At 43.9% G+C, this 22,039-nt stretch overlaps 1 protein-coding gene across 3 annotated transcripts in view; it reads right to left on the reverse strand.

Moving 5' to 3' along the window:
* Positions 1-16,126, reverse strand: part of KLF7 (KLF transcription factor 7) — an 87,265-nt gene extending 71,139 nt beyond the window's left edge. For all 3 annotated transcript variants that reach the window (XM_054700023.1, XM_037523928.2, XM_054700022.1), the window contains exon 1: positions 15,585-16,126. In XM_054700023.1, the coding sequence (XP_054555998.1) occupies positions 15,585-15,686 (102 nt within the window). In that variant the 5' untranslated portion in view covers positions 15,687-16,126. The remainder of the gene's footprint in view (positions 1-15,584) is intronic.
* Positions 16,127-22,039: the final 5,913 nt, after the last annotated feature.

Here is a 22,039-nt window from a genome sequence, read left to right on the forward strand (position 1 = left end):
AAATCACCCTCCCTTCTTTTCTGTAGTCACCTCTGACCAAGACGGTCCTGTCTGGGTTATGAGTCTAAGTCCTGCCGAGCACACGGGCTGTTCTGTCACCCCTATTGCCATGTGTCATAAGATGAGGTTCCTAAAGCCAGGCTGAGAAGTCCAGGTAAGTCTAGGTTTTCCTAGCAAGATCAGGTTTTCCTGATCATCTAGCAGCATGTGACAGTGTGCTGTCCATGAGTCATTTTAGCCACACACACACTTCTACTTTCAGAAACAAATTATCCTTAGGGTTCTCACTTCTACATAAAACCCAAACTTCCTTCATCCCTGGGTTTTACCCCACCCCCACGACCCCCACCAACACACGCATACATGCACACAATTCTTTCATGAGTATGGCAAACTATTTTAATTTTTAAAAATTTATCTTAAAAGATTAAGTCAAATGTAGTCTGATGTAGTTTGATTATGAAATCAAATTTATCTAAAAAGATTATTAAGTCTTTATGCAGAAGTTTCAACATACTATATATAATAGACTTCACTTTTCCAAAATTTATGTAAAAGCACACACACACACACACACACAGATTAAAAGTTATATTGTCCCATCTTTAGATAATAGCCAGAAAAATTTCTAACTGCCATAACTAAGGTACAAGTAACAGTCCCATTTCAGTACATATCTGTTCAGAAAACGGAATAGAAATCACAAGGAAGAAAACCAACAAGAAGGAGAAGTTCAAGGCTCGAAACAAAAGCCCCCCTACCACAGAATAGAAAACAATAACAGCATGTGACAGGTTACAAAGCACATTCACATCCATATATTATTTGATTATAACAGTCCTGTTATTACAATCCCCACATTGCAGATGGGAAAACACAGTTTAGTAATTTTCCCAGTTTATACTTAGAAAGTCAGGATGACATTCCAGCTTTCCTAACTCCAAATCCTTTGCATTTTTGGTCATACCAATATTTCTTAAATTTCATTTTCATTCTATATGCATTTTTACCAAGTCTGCACAATCATTTTACCAAGTCTGCACAATCATTTTCCTATTATTTTCATTTTTTAATTGTTTCACAAAGGCATTTTTATTAAGGCTGCACACATTTTGAAGTACTTTTCCTTCAACCACATAAATAAAAGACCCATAAATTAAAAAAAAAAAAAAAACGAATATTAGCTGAATGTCGAAAGTTCTGAGTCTGAGATGAAGGTGGGGGGCTGGAGAGGAAAGAAAGATGGAAGAAGGGAGGGAGGGAGAGAGGGATGATGAGAAGGAGCAAAGATCATCAAGCTTTAGAAAGGAGTTAAAGAACATACTCCCACAAAATTGAGTCTTCTCTTTGAGTTATTCAGAAGGACTGATGAGAAAACTGGAAAGGAGATAACATTGCCTGCAGAGGTGACTGGCTGGCATCTAAGGCCGTGTCCCTGAAGCCTGGAGCATGCAGCTGCCCCTGAGCTGCCAGTGCTTCAGCCCCTCTGGCCTAGGTGCTGTGCTGATATGCATTAAAATACTGAAAAGTGGCTCCTGATTCTTGAAAGTCCAATACTGACTTGGAATTAAACAATGATCTCTAAAGCTCAGGCAGGTTATCTGCAAATTGAGGGGGAGGTGAACAGACTGCAATGAGATATCCACTATGCTCAAAGTCTAATAACTGCAAAATCTGAGCCTCTATGAATAGAGAGCATGAGAGAGAGAGACGGATGAAAAAGCAGCCAGGTGCATCTTGGGTAGGAGGACAAATGGCTTGATTCTGCTTCTCCTGCTCGGGAAAAATGTCTGCCTGAGGATGGCGTATGCCTGCATAATGTCTGGCTTGCTTTCCTTTCTTTCTAGAAATATTTTTTTAGAAATATTTTAATAATTGCTAGTTCACTGATATTAAAAATAATTAATATATATGTTAACAAGATAATGGCCTCCAGTCTTTATTCAGCATTCAGAAGTTTTTAAAAAGAAAAATTGGAAATTGGCAAAAAGAAGGAGGAGCACCCAACATCAAGTAATTCAAAGGAGTAGCTTTTATTTATTAACAGGAAAAGAACAACCCTAAAACGGCCATCTAGTTAAGCTGAGTGATATCCTCAGTAACAGAAAAGAGTCCATAGAAAAGAGGACTATTTTTTTTTTTTTGGAAACACCCTAAAGTAGAATAGCACCCTGAAAACTTTTGAAAATGAAGGCCAGGGCCTTGCTGGCAGTAACTGAGCATCAAGGGAAGAGAGGAAACAAATTTCTCCGGAAAGCACTTTATTATCATGCCCTGGAGTTCGTCACACAAATGCATCACTTCCTCAGCGAAACAAGTCATACAAAATCTACTTCCATAAAAATTAAGCAGTAAAAACAGTTAATGGGATTTTGTACAATATGATTCCATGTCAGACTCAGAAACTTCAGAACTTGTTACATGTTTCCTTCCACCAAAAGGAGTTTTTCCTACCCCTGACCAGTTGGTCCTGGGGGTGACAAAGGAAACCTAACGGTGACAATAGCTGTCCTTTGTTAAGCAGCACTGTCTGAGCAAAACAAACTTTTTGTCATTGTCCCACTTTGCGCCCACTTAGACCAAGAAGAAGCTGCCTGATCAGGAAACTCAGTCAGTTTCCAAATTGGAAAATGTTGCAAATACCAATAAGGAATGAACATGCTCTGGAGCAACTGCTCAGTCCAGGCGGGAGAGGGGCAAACCAGATGGTCTTTTCCATCCCAGATTTCTATGATCTACAACAGAACCTGGATGACTAGGAGAAATTGAGATGCAATTTGGAAGCTGCTTTATAAAATAGAATCCCAAACAAAGACATTCAACAAGGCAGAAAAATCCAAAAAGAAATGCAAACGGATTTTGGGTGAGAGTAGTAAGCACACCAGCTTGAGACTGAAGGGGAAATAGAAGCTACCCCAACTTGCAGCATTTGGAGGGGAAGGTGCCAGAGGGAGCTGCCATAAGGGGGGGTCACAAACCCAAATGCATGTTCGCCAGGCTGGAGGTAGGAAAAGAAGGAAGACAGAAAGAGTAGGGACAGAGTTAACTGGGAGTGCAGGATCTCCTAAAAGCACTAAGAGTAAAAAGAAATGTTCAGCCTAGGAGCTCTGATAACTGCCTCCCATCCCACGGCATCTGAGGAAACTGAGGACAGAGAAGTCACATCATGAGATAATAAGCACATAATGTGAGTGTATGTAGCCGAGCTGAAGTGCTAAGACCAAGTTACACACTGAGATGATATTAAATAGAAAAATTAAATAACATTAAGGCAAAATCCTCTGCAGGCCTCCGGAGCAGGTGTACTACATTCACATGGTTTATTCTGTCAAAGAGCAAATTAAATTATCATCTATTTCAACAGAGAGCTACTGAGCACTGGGCGAAGATGCTTGTAGCAAGGAGGTGCTTAAAGAAAACCACCCAAATCTTCAGTTAAGTATTCAAATCTTCATAAAAACAGTTGATAAATCCAGGGTTAAATATGCCACAGTGGCCCTCAGCAAGCCACTGTGACTAGAGGTGGTAAATAAAGCTGGTGATTCCCATTTTTCATACAGAAAAAGAAAGGTATTTAGAAACCTCACAGCTTGTTTTCTAAAGGGCATTTTTAATTTTTACAAATTAATTAATTTTTTTTTACATCTTTGTTAATTTGTCCCCTCAGATGTAGTTCCCACAGCCCCACCACCAAGAGCCTCCACTACAGTCCCGTGTGCTCTTCCCCTGCCCTATCTTGACCCCTCTCCCTCCGCCTCCCCTGCTGTATGTCTCAGCTCCACCATCAGCTTGCCAGTTTTGTTGAAAAGGCATTTTTTTAAGTTACAAGGTCAAAGTTGCTTTTCAGGTACTCTTCACAGAGCAGAGTAAGAAAGATCCTTTCCATTCCTGGTATTGGTTAATGTTTATTTTTTAAAATCCGATAAACTTAAGCCTTTCTTTTTTACACTGAAATTCCAGGGGGGTGGGGGGCGGGAGGTATCATTGAGATAATATGATGTGGTGTGAGATCTTCCCAGGAAACCCATGAAGTAGGAAGAAGGATGAGCACACCCCGCCTGGGCTCCAGTGGACTCAGATGGACAGAGACCTGGAACATTCTTTGGCTTGGCCCCCTCCTGCCAGCCAGTGGGATTCCCCTTCCTGGTTTCTATGTATGTAAGAAAACACTCACTCCTCAGAAGGAGGGAATGCAATGTGCACCCGGGGCTGGCATCTCTGAAATAAATCTCTCCATAGGTACCGAGCTAAACCATCAATATGAGGAAATAATCTGAGTTTTATAGCAGCATATGCATGATTTTCCCCCTCCCTCATAAAACTCCCAACACGAACAACCACATCAAATTATTGCTTTTCAGAGGCCAATTCAAAAATGCCCTACTTTATCACAGAAAGAATATTCCTGTGTATGTGAGCGCTTCCATTATGTCTTATTTGAAGGGGGAAAATGAAATAAAAATCCTATCCAAGATATTTATAGATCTCATAAAACCTGATTCACTCTCATAAGCTGCTGTAAGCTCAGTCATCAGGTAAGGCAGAAGTGGCAGGTGTAGTAACCAGCACTGTATTAGGTTATATATGCCTAATTCTGGCTCTTAAAAAAAAAATAAATAACCACATGCTAGAAAAACTTAGCATAAGTCAGTCTATAAGTAAGACTTGAAAGAAAGGGGAAGTGGGTTGACATTTGCATCAGCAGGCCAAGTAAATTCCCTGGATGTCAAACTAGACCCAGTTCTTGGGGGGAAGAGCCACACCAGTCTTTTCCCAGTTCTAAGCACAAGTGACATCGTGAGCGCTTCTCCTGTGGGCTAGAGAAAAGAATAGCATATCCCTTGCACTGTCGTCCACCATTCACTCTCCCTTAGATGTCCCATGATCTCTGGGATCTTAGCAAGAACAGTGTTATTACTATTTAGAAAAAAAGCATTGTGCCACTCTGCACTGTTACTGATGGGAGGATGGATGGTTGAAGTGAAGAAGGAAAGAACATTTGTTAAGTGGATGCCATGTGCCAGACCTTGGGCCAGAGAGCCAATATGCTTGCCCTTACATAGGCATTATTAACTCCATTCCACAGATGATGGAATGAGACTCGAGACATTAAGTGACTTTCTCAAGGTTCCAGCTCTGCCTGATTTCAAAGTCTCCATGTCATTTGTCTAAACAAATTAAACAAATCACACAAAACACTTAAGGAGATGTAGCAAAATCCAGTCCTTTTACAGATGAGAAACCAAGGCCCAGAAAGCAGACAGACCAGGAAGCAGTTCAATTCCATATGTGACCACTGCTTGCCAGGCGCCACCTTTGGCTTCTGCGCTGGTTGTCTGTCTCCTGCCTAACTAGGACTCAGTAAATGGAAAAATGCAGAGCTCTGAGCAGACTGCTGGTTGTGGATCCTGGCTCACCCACTTGCAAGGTATGTGACCTTCGGCGGGCCGTATGCGATCTCTAACCTCAACATCCCCATCTGTAAAATGGGGGTAAGCACAATATATATCTGCAGGGCTGTTGTGAGGATTAAATGAAATGCTGCCTATAAGGTACTCATATGAGATCACCTGGAGAAAGTATTTGGAAAAAAGGCGGCTCTCATGCCAGTGAGAACAACCACATGGAAAGAGGAAGAGGAGAAGTGTGTTCTACCCCTGGTAGGATGACCTGTTGATCCTCCTCTGCCTTCATTTTCTCACCTTGGAATGAAAATTCTCGAATATCTGCTTGTACCCCAGTTACAGAGAGAACGTGCCAGTGACAAAAGAGTGTGAGCAAAACACCCTGAGCCTGAACAAACGCTCAATACAGATGTTGGCAAAATCCTCCCAAGCCAACACGAAAATCCCCATCATGGAAGCTCATCTCTTGGTTCACATCCCAAAAAGCAAGAAATCTGACAGAAAGAGTCACAGGTGAGGGCTGAACAATCTTGGAGTGAGCGACTCAGCTAACCTTACACAGCATCTCCAGTCGCTCCTGGGAGAATCAGCTCTCCCAGAGGCCTCCTCCCAGAAGACACCCTTTGCCACCAGGGGCAGGAACTGTGCTATGAACAGGACCTGTGGTGGCCCTATGAACAAACACTAAAAGCTCAAAAGGACCGAGTAGGGAGAATCTATTTTCACCTCTTTGTATGCTGAGCAAATCTGCCGCCTCTCCAAAAATAAAGGCCAACACTATCCCCTCGCCATTGAATTCCTGCCACTGGGTTCTGGAAGGTGAGTGCCAGCGTAGGGCAGGGCAGGCGCACTCCTGGCAGAGCGACTGCGCCACAGCTAATTGCCGTTTTCACAGCTGGGTTGAGCTTTCCAAAAGGTACCCTTCAACCCCAAGCTCTGCGCGCCTCTCATGATGTTCTCTCTTGCCAACCAGGCCCCCATCAAAGACAGTTTATAGATGAAAGGATGTATCTACAGCACATACATTTTTGCAAACATCACAGTTTGAAAAGGAGGCCTTTCTAAGGCTTCTTTGTGAAGATCACCACATGCCCAGGGTCATTACCACAAGAGCTAAGTCTTCTATGGATGGGAAGGCGGCCCTCTTCCCAGAATGTCCTCAGTGGCAATTCTTGCACAGTTTATTTTTGCTTCTCTTACTAGAAACATGGGTCCTTTGAAATTCTTTATAAACAGAATCTACTTCCAAATAGTAAGGTCAGTAAGAAATATGAAGAGCTGCTACCTAATGCCCCTCTGGCATTGATGGACAGATGTGCATGGCAGCACCCCTCCTTTCAAGACTGCAGAGCAGGCTAAGGGAAGTGGAAAATCATGGTCGAGGGCCTGCCGAGACGGAATTATTTGAAGCATGGCATGGCTGGAGCTTCATGCCACAAGGCAGCAGAAACAGAATATGACCAGGTTAAGTGAACTTCTAGTGGGTCAGGGAAAACATGAGCCGCATGGGACTGTGTTGGGTACTTCAGGGTGAAGGGAAGCAAAGCAAGAAGGCTGAAACAACAGCTGGGCAGTCTATGAACCACAGAGCTAGATGAAATACATCCACCAGCACCATCCCGCTTCCTGGAAACTGTTCCGCTTAGAGTCCAAGTGATACAGAAATGAAATATTTCCATAAGGTGTAGGCACTGGCCCCTCTGCTACACCTGATATTGACCCTCTATAGATGAAAAAAAGCCTTGGCTGCACATTGGAATCACCTGGAAGACTGAAAAACACTGAGGCCTGGGTTCCACCCAAAGGTATACAGATTTATTTGGTCTGGGGTGCAGGCACAGTTGACTACCACTGCTACAGAGGTAGTCAAATCTTACGTCATACCATAGTCCCCAAATACCTGTTACAGGCCTACCATGAGACTGAAGAGTTATACAGTTATATAATTTATTATCAAAATTGTAACTAAGGCATACAACCTAACTGGGAAAATTAGACAATGGAGGGGGAAAAAGCTGTATGACAAGACAAAACTGAAAAACATGAGGAGGAAGTGAAAAGAGTGGAGAAATAATAGCAATTACTGTTGGCTGGGAAACAGAAAGGGAGTTTCCTGGAAGATGTGACAATGATCTGAAAGTTAAAGGATGGGTAGAATTTGGACAAAAAGAACTGGAAGTCGAGAGCAAGGAAGAAGCAAAAGGCTGAAGTTAAATGACAAGACTAAAGACAGAAATAGGAAAAGCAGTCTCAGTCCACCTGGATATTTACTACTCACGAAAGGAGAGAAAAGCTGACCATTACCTTGGAGCACCTTGACTCTTACAAGTCTAGCCTCATCCATGTGTGACAGAGAGCCACTGACATTTGAAAACATGGTGACAGATATAGAAACTCAATTTGAGGGAGGTATTAGGGGAACCTAGCCCAGGGAGATGGCAGAGGCAGCAGAAAGTTGAAGGCCATGCCAAAGTATTGCATGAGCCAATCAATAATCTTTGTCAATTGATTAGATTCAAGGGAAAGGGAGGGGTCAAAGACTAGTGAAACTTTAAAACAGATCACTGGAATAAAGGTCTTATCAATAAAGACATAGGTAAGCCAGAAAAAGGAGGAGAGAAGTGAAAGAGTTCAAGCTTTGGGACATTCAGCTCAGGAGATTCTGGCATGATCCAGAAACTTTTCACTGTCTGTCTCAGTTCTATTTCAAAAACGAGAGCCTGGAATTCAGGAGAATATCTGGAGTTGGAGACATAGATTCACGTTTTAAGGAAATAAAGAAGTCACCACTTGGGAAGGAAATTTCAGATCACAAGAGGTGCAACCAAGCTGGGAGACAAGTTCCAAAAGAGAATTTTCACCATCAGAGCTAAAAGGTCCTGGGCAAAGGAGAGAGGAGCACAGGCATTTTCTTTCTTCACTGAGATATGAAAATTCAGCTTCTTCATCCTTCTACCCCAATGGGATGTTCTTAAAATCTCATAGAGGCCGACCATCTTACCAACAGCTAATCACGATATGCGGTATTTTTTATTCAAAATTGTAAAATATAACAACCTCGCTCCCCATCCAACTCCCTCAAGAATTTAAGAACATTTCAAAAAAAGATTTTCCTGAATTGGCTGTTACAGTTTCAGAATCTCTTTACTGGCAAGGTGTCAGAGACAACTCCCTTTCACACCTGATGCTTCCCACATCAAACTCCAGCTCCATCATCCACCCAACTCCCGACCACATACTTCCCCATGCCACCGCCTTCTCCCATTCCATCTGTTAGCATTTAAGTGACAGTACTTTTTTTTTTTTTTATGAGACCAGAGCCACTGTTGGGGGGGCTTTTGTTTTGTTTCCAAGACAGTATACATTTTCCAAGGGACTGCACAAAATCTTCTCCAAGATATTCTAGAGCTGGGTATAAGGCCCAGACAATTCCAAAAGTCCACCTTCTAGTACTGTTCAAAATAAAAAGGGGATTTTTCTTGCTTCCCTTTAAAGGGAGAGAGGAAGAAAGAGAGGAGGAAATGAGAAATGACCTAAAGTATATTCAGAATAGGCAGATGGAAAATAACAAACTGCAGGGGCTCTACACTTGGTACCCACAATGACCATGTGACCTCAGAGGGCCCAGTGCCCCATCTGGCTTTCACGGTCACTTGGTCCAATCCCAGTGTTTCAGAGTTGAGAAAACCAAGACCCTTTCAAGATTTGAAATTCTAAGGATCTGTGCGCTACACTGGTTACCAGTGCTGGACTTGACTTTCAATCTGACCATCAGGAAATGTCAATAAGCCCATATTCAGAAATAGACATTGCATATGGCTCTACGTTAATTATTTTTAATTATCCCTAATCATTTCCGAATGACACAGACATGAATGCTGTTTCCTGGCATTACTGACATGTGTAGTCACAGTGTACCCTCATCTGCCCTAAAAGTGCCGCCAGCCCCTGACAAGGCATTGGCTGGAAGCACAACAGAACTTAGAAAATCTCAAGCATGTTCTATAAACAGGGATGTAAAAAAGGGGGTAGATACAGACAGATACAGGTCAGTGTTCCAGGACACTAAATCTCTTTGACAATTGTGTTCTGGTCCTGCATTACTTTATTTTGAGGACACCTACTCTCTCCTGTTGGAGACAAGTTCACAGAGGGCAGACTATTGACCAGTTCAACTGTGCATCCCCCAAACAGTTTTTTGCATATAACCTTAATTAAGGAATGATGTATTTACTCTGAAATAGTGTCCATATCTTAACATAAACAAATAAAAGCCTGCCTGGTCTGACTGGTTCATCCCCCAGCTCAATCAGGGGTGGTGCCACTATGAAATCAGAAGTTGCTCACACACCATGAGCAGACAGACACCAAACCCATGTCTCAAGGCTGCTGCACACCCTAAGCTGTAACATGGATACATCATGCCTGGAGTGGAGTGGGTGCTGGAAACTACTGTCATAGGGAACACAACGGACACAGGACACTTAGAAGGACCAAGTTCTCAGAGTCATACAAAAATATCAAGTGAGGATAACAACCAGGATTCACAGCAGCAGAAATAATTCTCCAAATCAGTGACAGAAAATAAAAGCGGAGTAGGCAGAAGAACAAGATCACAGCCAATTTTAGGCAAGAGCATGTCCTGGAGTAAGGAACTCTTCAACTAAATTGAATGAGGATGGTCTCTCATGTGGACTCTAAGATAAGCACACACTGTTATTTCGGCTGGTGTGTTTCTAATCTTATTGATGGGACTCGCAACAATTGTGATTAGAAACTTGTTCCACCAACTTTAGTACCACTAGTAGTTGTAGAGCTTCCTCATCACTGTGCTTGGTAAGATTTGGCAATTTGGGTTAAAATGTTTCCAGTAGTTTCTGTGAAGCAAACGTACTTGGAAAGTTGACTTGGGAGAAAAAAAGAGGAGGAGAAGATTTATTTGTAGAGAGATTAAATCTCAGCCCCTATTCTTCTGGCACCACTCAGGTTAAATTGGGGAGCTGTCCTAAACTTTCAGCAAGTCCCAATCTCAACAGAAGCTAACTGATATTATCAGAGGGAACAGAATCACCAAGGCATTCCCTGTAGACACCAGTCCTGGGGTTCCACAAAGGTGATAAAATCCCCTTTGCAAGCTACCACATACTGCAGAGATAGGGGGTGCCTACCAACCCATCTGGTCAGAGCAGTTTTCCTAACAACATGAGCCAGTTGGGACTCAACCTGTATTCCTCTTTCCCCAATAAGCACAGAGTGATTAATGAAGACTGAAATGCCTCCTTGTACTCAAAAAGTTAAAATACAAGAATTCTCAGAAGGAAGAAGAATCTGAGGATTTAGATGACAATGGCTACTAAAAATCACATTAGGACCCTACCTAAACTACTCCCCTGAAAGTGGCAAGGCAAATAGTCCCCACTGGCATTAGATTTCGGATGGACTGGGAGAGAGGGAGAGCCCAGCCACATTTGGAGGTCCCTGACACCCATACACAAATCATTTCAGGGGGAGGCTGTCACAGTGCATCTTCAATGTTGCCCTTTAAATGGATTGGACCCCAACATCACATTCTTCCCAGGGTAGGGAGTGGGGTGGGGGGGCTGTGGGAGTTTCAGGGAGAACAAAGAAGTTACCATCTCCTTCACACACACACCCCCAAGGACAGATGTAGTAAAACTCTGCATCGTAACATGCATTCACTTTAAAATACCAAACTGCAAACAGGTAGACGGAATGATCATGTTTGAGAGCCCCCAAATCTACACAAAGATATATCTATTTAAAAGAACATGTAAATGAATGGCATGAACCTCTTTTTTAAAAAAAGGCTTAAGTGTGTGATTGATTGCATTCACATGTGCTTTCATTTGCAAAGCTATCTTTTTATCTAGTGATTGCATCCTTATAAAGATAATCTGGATAACAGGGCAGTTCTAGTTATTTTTTCTCATCAATAAGTCACTGTTTCAAATAAAAAAATAGATTTATGGTAACTGACGAGCACACAAATCACATACCAAAAAAAAAAGGCAGCTGTTTTATCCTTTCAATGTGGTTAAGCAAGGCTCCTTTGTGTCTACAAATTTCCCTGGGTGGTGCTGTTGCCAAGAAATTCTAATTCATGACAAGGTTTTCTGCAAATCGGGGACAGAGGCAAACCTGCAGATGCAGGGACCCTACAGTTTGCTTTGTCTTTCTGGCTGAGACAGCACCTGGCTGCCCAGCCCTCCAGAAGGCAGTGCAAGAGGAGATCACTATACAGACAGAGGCGATGCAGCTCACAGACCAAATCCCATTCCTTGCACCATGAGGTAGTTCTTGGAAGGCAACCATTTCTGTCGGTTGTCCCCTGGAGATGCCTCATACCAAAGGCCCTTGTAAGAAGTGTTTCAGGGTGCCTGAAACCAAGATGAAATTGCAGCTTTATGGGGATACTTTAGTTCTTACAGTAGCCAAGTATGCCATTAGTTTAAAACAATGGGGGAATAGAAGGGGGAGGAGGGAGGAATGTTCTATGATTTATTTATTTGTTTCCAGTAGCAGTGGAAAATTTTCTCTGTGCAAAAAGGGAGGCCTGAAACTGACCCCATCTGCCAATTATGAATCAGCATTAACAACAAGCATAATTCCATAAGCATTTTCAAGTAAACATACCATGTTCCTCAACGGCATGAAGCAAAGCTAAGTGAAAATAAGACTTAGAATTTCATTACTTGACTTGCAATCATGAAATAGCACACTGGGTATAAAGAATATGTCCAAATCCCAAAAGCCTTCTAGCTTCCTGAAGAAAAATAGCCAAAAATGTTGCATCGAAGGCTTTATATTTTCCAAATCACCAGTGGGTCCAGAAAAGTCATGATTTCTATTGGCAACAAGACTCATGAATGGGTCTCTCTTTATCCATCAAGTGGTACCCGTCTGTCCTACCTTTGACTTTTTCCTACTTTTGCTCAGACAGCTCTTGGAATATTTCCTGCAAGTTTCCAAAGAGCTTAAGGCTGGTAGCCGTAAGAGTTGTGCGTCAGCTGAATTCCATAAAATAATAGACCACATAAGCACAGTGTAATTTACAGTTATATGACAGGCAGAGATGATGTTACTTGGGCCAAGTGCTTAAGTATGCAGTCAGAGCCCAGGAATGGAAAGCTGTTAATGTAGGATGTCCATCTGGATTTTAAAATTACACCGGCAATGATTTTCAGATTTGGAGCTGTATGTGGCTAAGACCTCATTGCCTGAAAATCCAATGTCAAAATGATGACCCCCATGGCAGGAGGACCATCGCAGGCTCACTGACTATTAAGCAGGACAATTATCTCAGACAGTAAGTTTAAAATAAAACCCCAAATTGTCCATCTTCAATTTTCAAATGCACAGATGTTCTTGGGTTTATCATCTAAGCCACTCTTTCTCTACAAATCAAATCAGATCATTGGAATCTCTGTATTTCACTCATCTCAAGCCCAGGTACACTGTTCGCTTTCAGAAGAACATCTAATAACTGCTCCTCATTTGACCTCTAAAATCTGATTACTCCAGAGCATCAGAAAACTTCCTTCTGCCTGGGGTTCTTTGTAACAACCTTCTTGAACCATTTTATGCAAAGGAGTCTCAGAATTTCACCATCTGATGGTTGATTTAGAACCAACAGTTGCATATAGCCACCCCCCCCCACACACACACACCCATACTTAGAAAACTGTGAGGAATTGCCAGGGGGAGGGGGAGAAAAGGAGGAAGTTAGAGATAGGAGTTGGAGGTTTTGTCATCATATTAACTTACGGTCACAGTCACCTTTATATAAAGCAGTCATGACTGCAGGATCCAAAGCAGACCACTCCTTAGAGTGAAATCTTACTTAAGAGTGTTCCCCCATAAGTTATGTTTCACTATGGATTATGAGCAGGTCTCAGAAATAGGTTGGTTAAGAGTTTTAAGGTGAGGATGGTTGGCAGTTGGCGGGTTAAGGCAAGAAATAAGAAGGGGGGGGGAAGGCTTGAAAATTCCTTTGCCTGCATGTAGACACTAAGCTTGTAGAGGGTGAGGAGGAGAAGGGAGGAGGGATGGAGAAGACAAGGCTCCTGAGGAAACAATAGATCTGCTACATCCCCTAATTATCAGGCCAATGATGTTTCTTTTCAGAACTAGACTTTCTCCTGGATGGTCTAACCAGATCTAGAAAAGCAGGTTTCCCCTGGAGAGGCCTTCTCCAAAAGCAGGCTTTACTACTGTGAAAACTTGAACCAAAACAAAGTTGTGTGATTCATCAGGAGGGAACGTTGTAACAAATAAAGCCAACTTTCTTTCCTCCAACACTGCTTAACAGTTAGTCACAAACAAGGGCTGCCTTGGGCAGGCTGACTAAATCAACAGATTCCCTTCCCTAACCTGTCTAGACAGTTGTTAATACGCAACTAATTCGACACCAGTGGGCTGACAGTGTGAAGAGAACGCTATTTCTGAAAATGAAATTCTGGCAACATTTTGGCTTAATTAGCATGCGAAAATAAGAGAAGAAATGATCTAGTGAGACCCTCATGAGACATTTCTGTTAGGCATGGGGGAAAGGGTGCCCTGAAGAAGTGCCTTATACTAAAAACATACGAACTGCGTGTGCATTTAGACAAAGTCAAGCATATCTGCCAGCTTCCTTGGGCAGGAGTGCATGCATGGACACAAGGACAGCAGAGGCGGATACTTGGAGGAAAAGTCGCAGCCTCTAATCAGGAGAGAAGAGCAACTATTAACAACAATGGCACAGGAGATGGGCTTTGCCACTGGGCTCTTTATACCAAAAGCCAAACCTCCACTGTCTAAAGCAGCAACTGTTACATCCCAGCTTCAAGCTGGCAAATTCTGTTTTGGATCCTGGCAGAGGAAATTCAGCCCTTCATTAGCCTTAACAAGCTGCTGTCACAGTGCGGAGAAGTTACATGGGCAGCCACACACCAAGCCTCTGGAAGCCCTCCCCAAGGGCAAGTGGATTTCTCTAAGAGGGCTGTGTAAGTTCACACTTCTGAAGTGCAAATCCCCACTGTCATCTTGGACTTTCCATGGTGCATACTGTAGAATTTTTAAAGAATACCCATGCTCTCTCACCACCCACCCACCATCTTTCCTGCAGAATGCCCCTCAGCAACTCCCAATCCTTGCTAAGGAAGGGGAAAAAAAAAAAAAAAAAACCCAAAAAACACCCAAATGCAGTTTCCACAGCAGATCCAGCACTTTCCACTGACCAGCACTTTCTTTATTCCACTTCACAAAGCCTGTGAACTTGTCACCAGCCTCACTTCGCCCTCACTGGGACGCTTAGCCAACTTGGCATCAGCGCCTTTCAGCATCCTAGCAGTTTCTTAACTAGTCCTCTAAGACAAAATCAGAGGCATGGAAGCACACGCCAGGCTTTGTCACGCTTTGTCAGAGGTTGTGCAGTCTAACTGGAGAGAGACCTCAAACAAAAAAAAAAAAAAGAGAGAGAAACAAGGGCACTGGTAGAGGGTGTTTTCTTTCTGGAGACACTGCCCTGGGGAAACCTACAATGCAGGATCAGCGATAGAGTTACATGGATACAGAGTGCCCCTGGGGTCCTCTCCCTTCTACCCACCTTCTAATCTCAAAATCAAGTTCCTATTCTTTATTGACACTCGCTAATTACTAGGAAAACACTCTGCTTTGCTCTTGCTCCCCCCACCCCACCACCACCAACCACCATCTGAGGTCGTCAGCACCAGTTGAAAGAGATGAACCTGATTTAAGGTACCAAGTAAGTGGAGCTCGCGCATGGAGGGACGCGGTCCTCTTGTCAGCAATAGCTCGAAAAGCCCCCACACTACCTTCCCACCCGGCTCCTCCGAACCCCAGAAGTTGGACAGGTCTCTGCTGGGGCACAGGGAGCCCCGGACAACGTGTGCACCAGGATGTGTGTTGGTGACTGAATTGCAGGCAGCTCGGACCGGGGCTGCTCAGCTCAGCACACTACGGGGCCAGGGGTGGGTGGGTGGAGAAGAGGTAAGCGCAGATGACTGTTTCCGAAAAACATTTTAAATAACACACAAAGAAGGGAGGAGGAAAAAAATAAAATCCCCCCCCAAAAATTCAACCCCAAGCCCACACCAACGCAGCCCCTGCGTCTCGGCCGCCACCACACGATTTACACAAGTAATTTAAATCATTCACCTGCTGCCAGGTCTCCTCCAGGGATGGCAAAGCTGAGAAGTAGCCGGTGTCGTGGACAAGTTGTAGCTCCTGGAATATACTATAACTAGCCAACACGTCCATGCTGCTGCTGCCGGGCAAAGCGGGAGGAGAAACCCTCCCCCGAGCACAGTTGGGTCTGTTTGTTTGTCAGTCTGTCTGGCTCACCCCCCAGGAAGGCAGACATCCAGTGGCCCTTTTGTTTTGTTTTGTTTCAGTCAACTAAAAAGGAAAAAAAAAATCAATGCGGGAGCGAGGGCGAGAGGAGGTGAGGAGCGAGGAGCGGGTGCGTGGGGTGGATGGAGAGAGGCATCCGGCGTGGACAGTGCAGGCGGCTGCCAGGAGAGGGGACTTCTCCGCGGGAGCAACAATTCCCTTCCAGGGCTCTGATTACTCCAGCTCGTGCATCGGGAAAGGGGACGCAAACTCACTGACACGAAGCTGCCATCTATTTCTGCAGCGCTGTTCTCTCCTAATGCAATCTTTGCTCTTTATTTTGGGAGGTTGCATTTTTTTTTTTTCTCGCGATCGCTTCTCTCTCCCCCCCCCCCCACCCCTTCCCTTCCCTCCCCACCCCCCACCCCATCCTTGCTAGTTTGTAGCTCTCCCCCGCCCCCCTCCCTGCTCCCTTTCCCCTCCTCCTGCTCTTCCTCCTCCCCCAACGCCCTCCCCCCGCCCGGCCCTCCGCGCAGCCGTGGGACCTCGGAGGAGGGCGTCCATCAGGCCGCGTGTGACCATGTAAGGTAAACAGGGGGCTCATGAAGTCACTGAGGGCCAATGGAGAGCGCGGAGCGGGGCCTGGGCGGGGCTTGGCCCCGGCGGCCAGCGCGGATTGGCGCGCGGCGGATCTCCCTGCTGCCTTACAAGGCGGCGCGAGGCGAGCTATTTTTAGAGGGCTATATAAGGGGGCTGAGGCGGCCGCGCGGCGGCCGGGGAGCGCGAGAGCGCCAGGGACGGGGAGGGCCTCGCGGCGGCTCCCCGGACGCCGGAGCGGCCGGGCTGAGGCCGAACCCCGGCCTCCGACCCGCGCTTGGGTGCCGAGGGGAGCCCGGAGCCCCTGCGCCTCTGGGAGGGGAGGGAGTCGCGCGGCGCCGCTCCGGTGTGGACGCGGCCGGCCGGCGGGAGGGGAAAGTCCGGCGCGCGCGCCGAGGACGCCGCCTGGAGGAGGGACGGGCGGGGAGCCGCGGGGGGCGCCGCGGGGGGAGGGACGGCGCTGCCCACTCCGCCCCCCCCCGGCGCGGGAGCGGGGGCCCGCAGGGGGGACCCCACTACTGAAAAATTAACCGGAAAAAGAGTAAAAGGCCCCGAAAGCCCCGTCCCGAGCCCCCCAGGCTGCTGGGTGCCGGAGGAAGCGCCCGAGGAGGAAGTGCCACACAATGGAACTCGACAAAGCGCGGGGGGCCCTGCCCCAGGGTCCCCGCCCCCGCCCCGCAAGCGCCCCCAGGGCGCGCCCCGGCCACGCACACCCCTTTCCCTCTGACCCCAAGTTGGGGACGGGGCAGGAAGTCTGACTCCCAGTTAGACTTGACTGAGGGGGGACGATTCACTTGTGTGTGTTCAAGAGAATTGGGGGGTCCGGGTGGCGTAGAGCCCAAGGGGGGGCGCAGCTTGCTAGAGGGGCTTAAACGTGAGGCTCCCCTGCGGCTTCTGGAGAGGGGGGCCGCGGGGCTGCGGTGGGGACAGGAGGGACTGGGTTGTTTTCTGGAACTTCACATGGAGAGACAGAGAAAGATCCTGTTAGATGAAAACCCTGCACAACGCACCTAGTTGGGGTTGACCAGTTGTTTGCTTGGCCTTAAATGGTAGGTGTGGTTCAAGCTTCCCCAAAGTGCACTGTGGGCTGAACTTCCACTTTTGGAATGATTGCAGAATCGGTGCTTATTCAGAGATGAGGAACAATTTTACCCGTAATGGAAGAAACACATCCATCTTAATTGCCTTTCTCAGGTTTCCTTCCTTCAGACTATGTGGAACTCCATAGGACTATTTGAAAGCTTCTGCTTTTACAGAAGGAGCACAATTTGAAATGCAGTATTTGCCGGGGAAAAATAAAGAGGAATTAGTTAGATTCAGGGAAGTCTAGCTTATTTACTTTATGATGTCTAGGATTGGATAGGTCAAATCTACAGCATCCATTGCATGATTTGAATCGGTACACTCAGTATAATGTGTATGCATGGAATGTGGAAGAATTTTGGTGTGTTTGTTAAATAAACACTTTCGTGGTGCCAAATAAATGGTATTAAAAGGTTAAAACTTACACATGAATCATGATAGCACACATACGTGTTAGCGCCAGTATGGCAGCTTTGCCTCTCTTGAAAAGGTCAGATACTTTGGAGAAGTAGAAAACCACTTAGCCACCACATCCCAATTAAAGCATTAACTTGAACCTTCTGGTCATTGGTGCTGTCACTTAGTAGCTGTGTGACTTTGAGCAAATTACTAGTTCAGACCTGCCAACTCATCTCAGATATAGGGATGGTGGTATCTGTCTTGCCTGGGTGTTATGAAGAGTCAAAATATCATTTTTAACTCACCTAACATAGTGTCTAGTGCTACTAGGGGAATAGTATCAGTGATCATTATGTCCTGGCTTGAGCTAAGTAACTTGAATAAGATCTGAACTTATAGACCTACAGTGGGGACATATGGAAGTCTTGGAGAAGAGGTAGAAACTCCTTGCCCTTTTATAATAAGGTCTTCCCTGCCACCTCCTGATAGGCTATTTCTATTGCATGTGGGAATCTGGAAGGGGGCTTTGGAGAAGGACGAGGGCAAAAGACAATTTTATGAGCAATAGAGGAAGGAAAGGAACTTAAATATATGAAACTTGAGAAGGCAAGGAACTTAAATATATGAAACTGAAGCATATAATATGATGTTTCAGACTCAAATGGACTTAATTTTTGTTCTTGTGTTATTGTATTACCATTTTTGGATAAAATAGGACAGCCTGTTAATTTGTAAATTTGAAGATTTTACAAATAATGCTTTCTTTTTATTACATACTTAAAATGTACTGGGCTATATGCTCACATAAACATTTTATATGTAATATCATATTTCATCCTCATGACAGTTCCTAGGTAGGTCTTTTTTATTATCTTTAAATTTGTGGATGACCATCCCCAGGTTTAGTAATATTAAATTGGTCAAGGTCACACAACAGAAAGCACCTGAGCGGGGGTTTAAATCCAGGATGATCTGATTTCCAAGATCACTTTGCGTAGACTCTCTATACCATGAAAAACTAGGTTTTCTTGGTTTTAAGTCAAGTCATGTTTATAAAAATTGATTGGGTATGGAGAAGGGAACCTTCCATTGAGATTTACCCCATGTAAATATCAGCCTTCCAACTTACAGGAGAACTCAACCAAAATTTCAGTGTTAAACCTCATTATGACTTTTTCATAGCATTATAGAATATATTAGAATTTGTTCTAAGAGATTTATGCAACAATGCACTCCTAAAGGCACATTTTCAATATTAGTCGTACCTGGCTACATTTTATAGCCTAGAGACCCTAGTTTCACATTGTAAAACACTTGCAAAGAATCCAAATGTGCAAAATAATCAACAAATTAAGGTCACAAGAGAACTTTGGCCATCAAACAAACCAAAAATAAACAGCACTGCCATAACTACTGCATACTGAATACCTTTTTGTACCCAGTATTTTACATCCTCACCCCAGTCTTGTGAGGCAGCTATTATTGCTCCATTTTCACAGGTGAAGAGACTAAGGTTCAGAGAGGACACATAATTTGCCTAATACCATACCTCTTAAGTGGCAGAAGCAGATTCAAATATACATCTGACTCCACCTTAACTCTAAAGTCTGTCTCTCCTACATGCATTGCTGTTGGAGATGTTACTTTTAATAATATCACCCTTTGGGTCAGGGAGAAGATAAAACTTGCAAGCTGACCATAGATTTGAGGCAAACAGCAAGGGAGGGGAAGGCAGAGCACAAGGGATGATGGTGATGCGTCATGGGTGGTGGTGAGAGAACTATGGGGCTACACCTGAAGGGAGAACAATGATGTAAGAAAATATAAATAAAAAATAATAATCTCACCCTTTGGAAGTGATCTTGTAGGAAATGGTTAAGAGTAAATACCCTCGGGCCTCCCTGGTGGCGCAGGGGTTGAGCGCACACTGTGAAGCTGTCCACAGCCTCTGCAGTGCCAGTTCGATCCCCGCCGGCCTCAGCAACCCACATGGTGAGCAGACCTCTCCTGTCTCGCCTGCTGCTCCCCTCAGCAGTGTATTTCATCAGTCTGCCTGTTCTGTTCCCCGCTCTGTCTCTGGTGAATCCTCTCACCCTCCCGCGCATCTGGCCTACCCCAGCTCTTGTATAAATAAAATAAAATCTTTAAAAAAAAAAAGAGTAAATACCCTCTGCTGAGAACTGCTAAAGGAGAATATTTTATAAACAAATAGTAAAAAATTAGTAAGTAAATAGATAGAATGAAAAACCAGACTGTTAACCATTAGAAATTTTCTATTTCATTGGTACAGAAAGTCCTTGTTATCCCAATGTGGTTAACACTGGTAAAGCCTCAATGTAAATCTACTTAAAACATTATTGGAAAAAAGTTGGTGGGGGTTTGAAAAGATTTGAAAATTAAATACTACTGAAATACATTTATTCAATCCTTTAGTAAATACAATGTATGTTCTAAGTATATCTATGTGCTAATTATAGAATAAGTAAAAAACAAATCAAGATGGTTATTGGCTTATTCTTTTTTGCAAAATGTGAAACACCTTACAACATACTTTATTGCATATTTTAGTTATATACATAATCAAAAAGAGGGTCATTTCTGTAAAAATGTTTGAGGGCTTCTGCAACTTCCACAAGGAATATCAATGCTCTTTAATATTGAAAGTATTCTCTTCTAAAGTATCAATATAAGTATCATTATTTCATTTTACCTTCACTTGTTAGTTTGCCTCTACAGATCCTCATTTGCCAGTTGCTTTACCTACCTCACTTTTATTGACATCAGGAAACCTTAAATCTTTTGCAAGATTTGCAATTTCACTTTGCAGTAGAATTTAATGTATTTGCATTGTGTAGAAAATGTTTACCAACTTGGGGGAGAGGGTGGAGCCTGGTGTTTAGAAGAGATGTTTCAATGGTAGACTAATTTGTAAACAGCCATGTCACTAATACAAATGACTTTTGCTTCCCTGGCAAACTTAATGATGGTGGATGAATGTCAGGAGCATGTTTTGGTTGTATCAAAGACAATGTTAGAGAGGTGGAGACTGGTATGTAAGACTGCCTGAGAGACATAGCTTGAACGTGGAAGAACATGTTTGTGGTCCTATGTACAGAGACATACATGTATACATACACACAGTAAGAGCATTGTTTCATGACTGAAGAAAAAAATCCAGCTTCATCAGGCTCTGGTGTTCAAAATAAAATATTCTTCAAAAATACAATTCTCTTTTCATTCACTGCTCACTTATAATCTGACTTCCTGCTTATCCTTCCTGCAGAGAAAGAATGTGCTGGTTACAGCCACATCAGTCTGGTGGTCACTTGACAGTACTCAGTGTTTTTGTCAATACAAAGACATTTCAGTTATGGATATGTCCCTGTAATTCCCTGAGTGTATCCAATATTGAGATTTAAATGTTGAGTTATTGGACATGATGGGCTAGAAAAACAAAGCCTTGGTCTTGTGACCACAAACATGTTCTTCCACATTCAACCTGTGTCTCTCAAGGCAGTCTTATATACCAGTCTCCACCTCTCTAACATTCTCTTTGATACAGCTAAAACATGCTGCCAACATTCATCCAAAAACTCTTGGTGAGTAGCCTGCTGCTCTCCAGAAAGCATCCTAATCTTTTTTTTTTTAAGATTTATGTTATTTGTTTTTGCATAGAAGAACTGGGGTGTAGGCCAGAGGTGCAGGGAGGTAAGAAGATTCACCAGAGACAGAGTGGGATGCAGAACAGGCAGATCTACTGAAATACCCTGCTGAGGGGAGCAGTGGGAGAGACAGGAGGGATCTGCTGGGCGATGTGGGTTAACTCTGTGGCCAAGGATAGAACTCTGGTGATAGCTTGATAGTGCTGAGATTTTAACCCTGCGCCACCAGGGAGGTCAAACATCCTAATCTTTCCATTGGCTTTTGAGGATTTTATGGGTGTGTTTTAGTTTAATAAATACACTATTTAAAAAAATAAAATTAATCCTGAATATTGAATTTTGCATTGTAACAGATCATAAAATAGAGGTCAGATCTGTTGTGACATTGGTGATGAGCATGTTGTTCTGACTCAAATAGTCCACTGCTTAACAAAAACAGACTAATTATAGTAATAAAGTAAGGAATTCAAGATTTTAGCAAATTTCACCATCAAAATGTCCTGCCCAAACTATAGAATGTTGGACATGAAATGCCATTAT

The sequence above is a fragment of the Talpa occidentalis genome, unplaced genomic scaffold (genome assembly GCF_014898055.3).
Source record: "Talpa occidentalis isolate TD23 unplaced genomic scaffold, MPIMG_talOcc4v2.1 talOcc4.3, whole genome shotgun sequence".
NCBI classification, from domain to species: domain Eukaryota; kingdom Metazoa; phylum Chordata; class Mammalia; order Eulipotyphla; family Talpidae; genus Talpa; species Talpa occidentalis.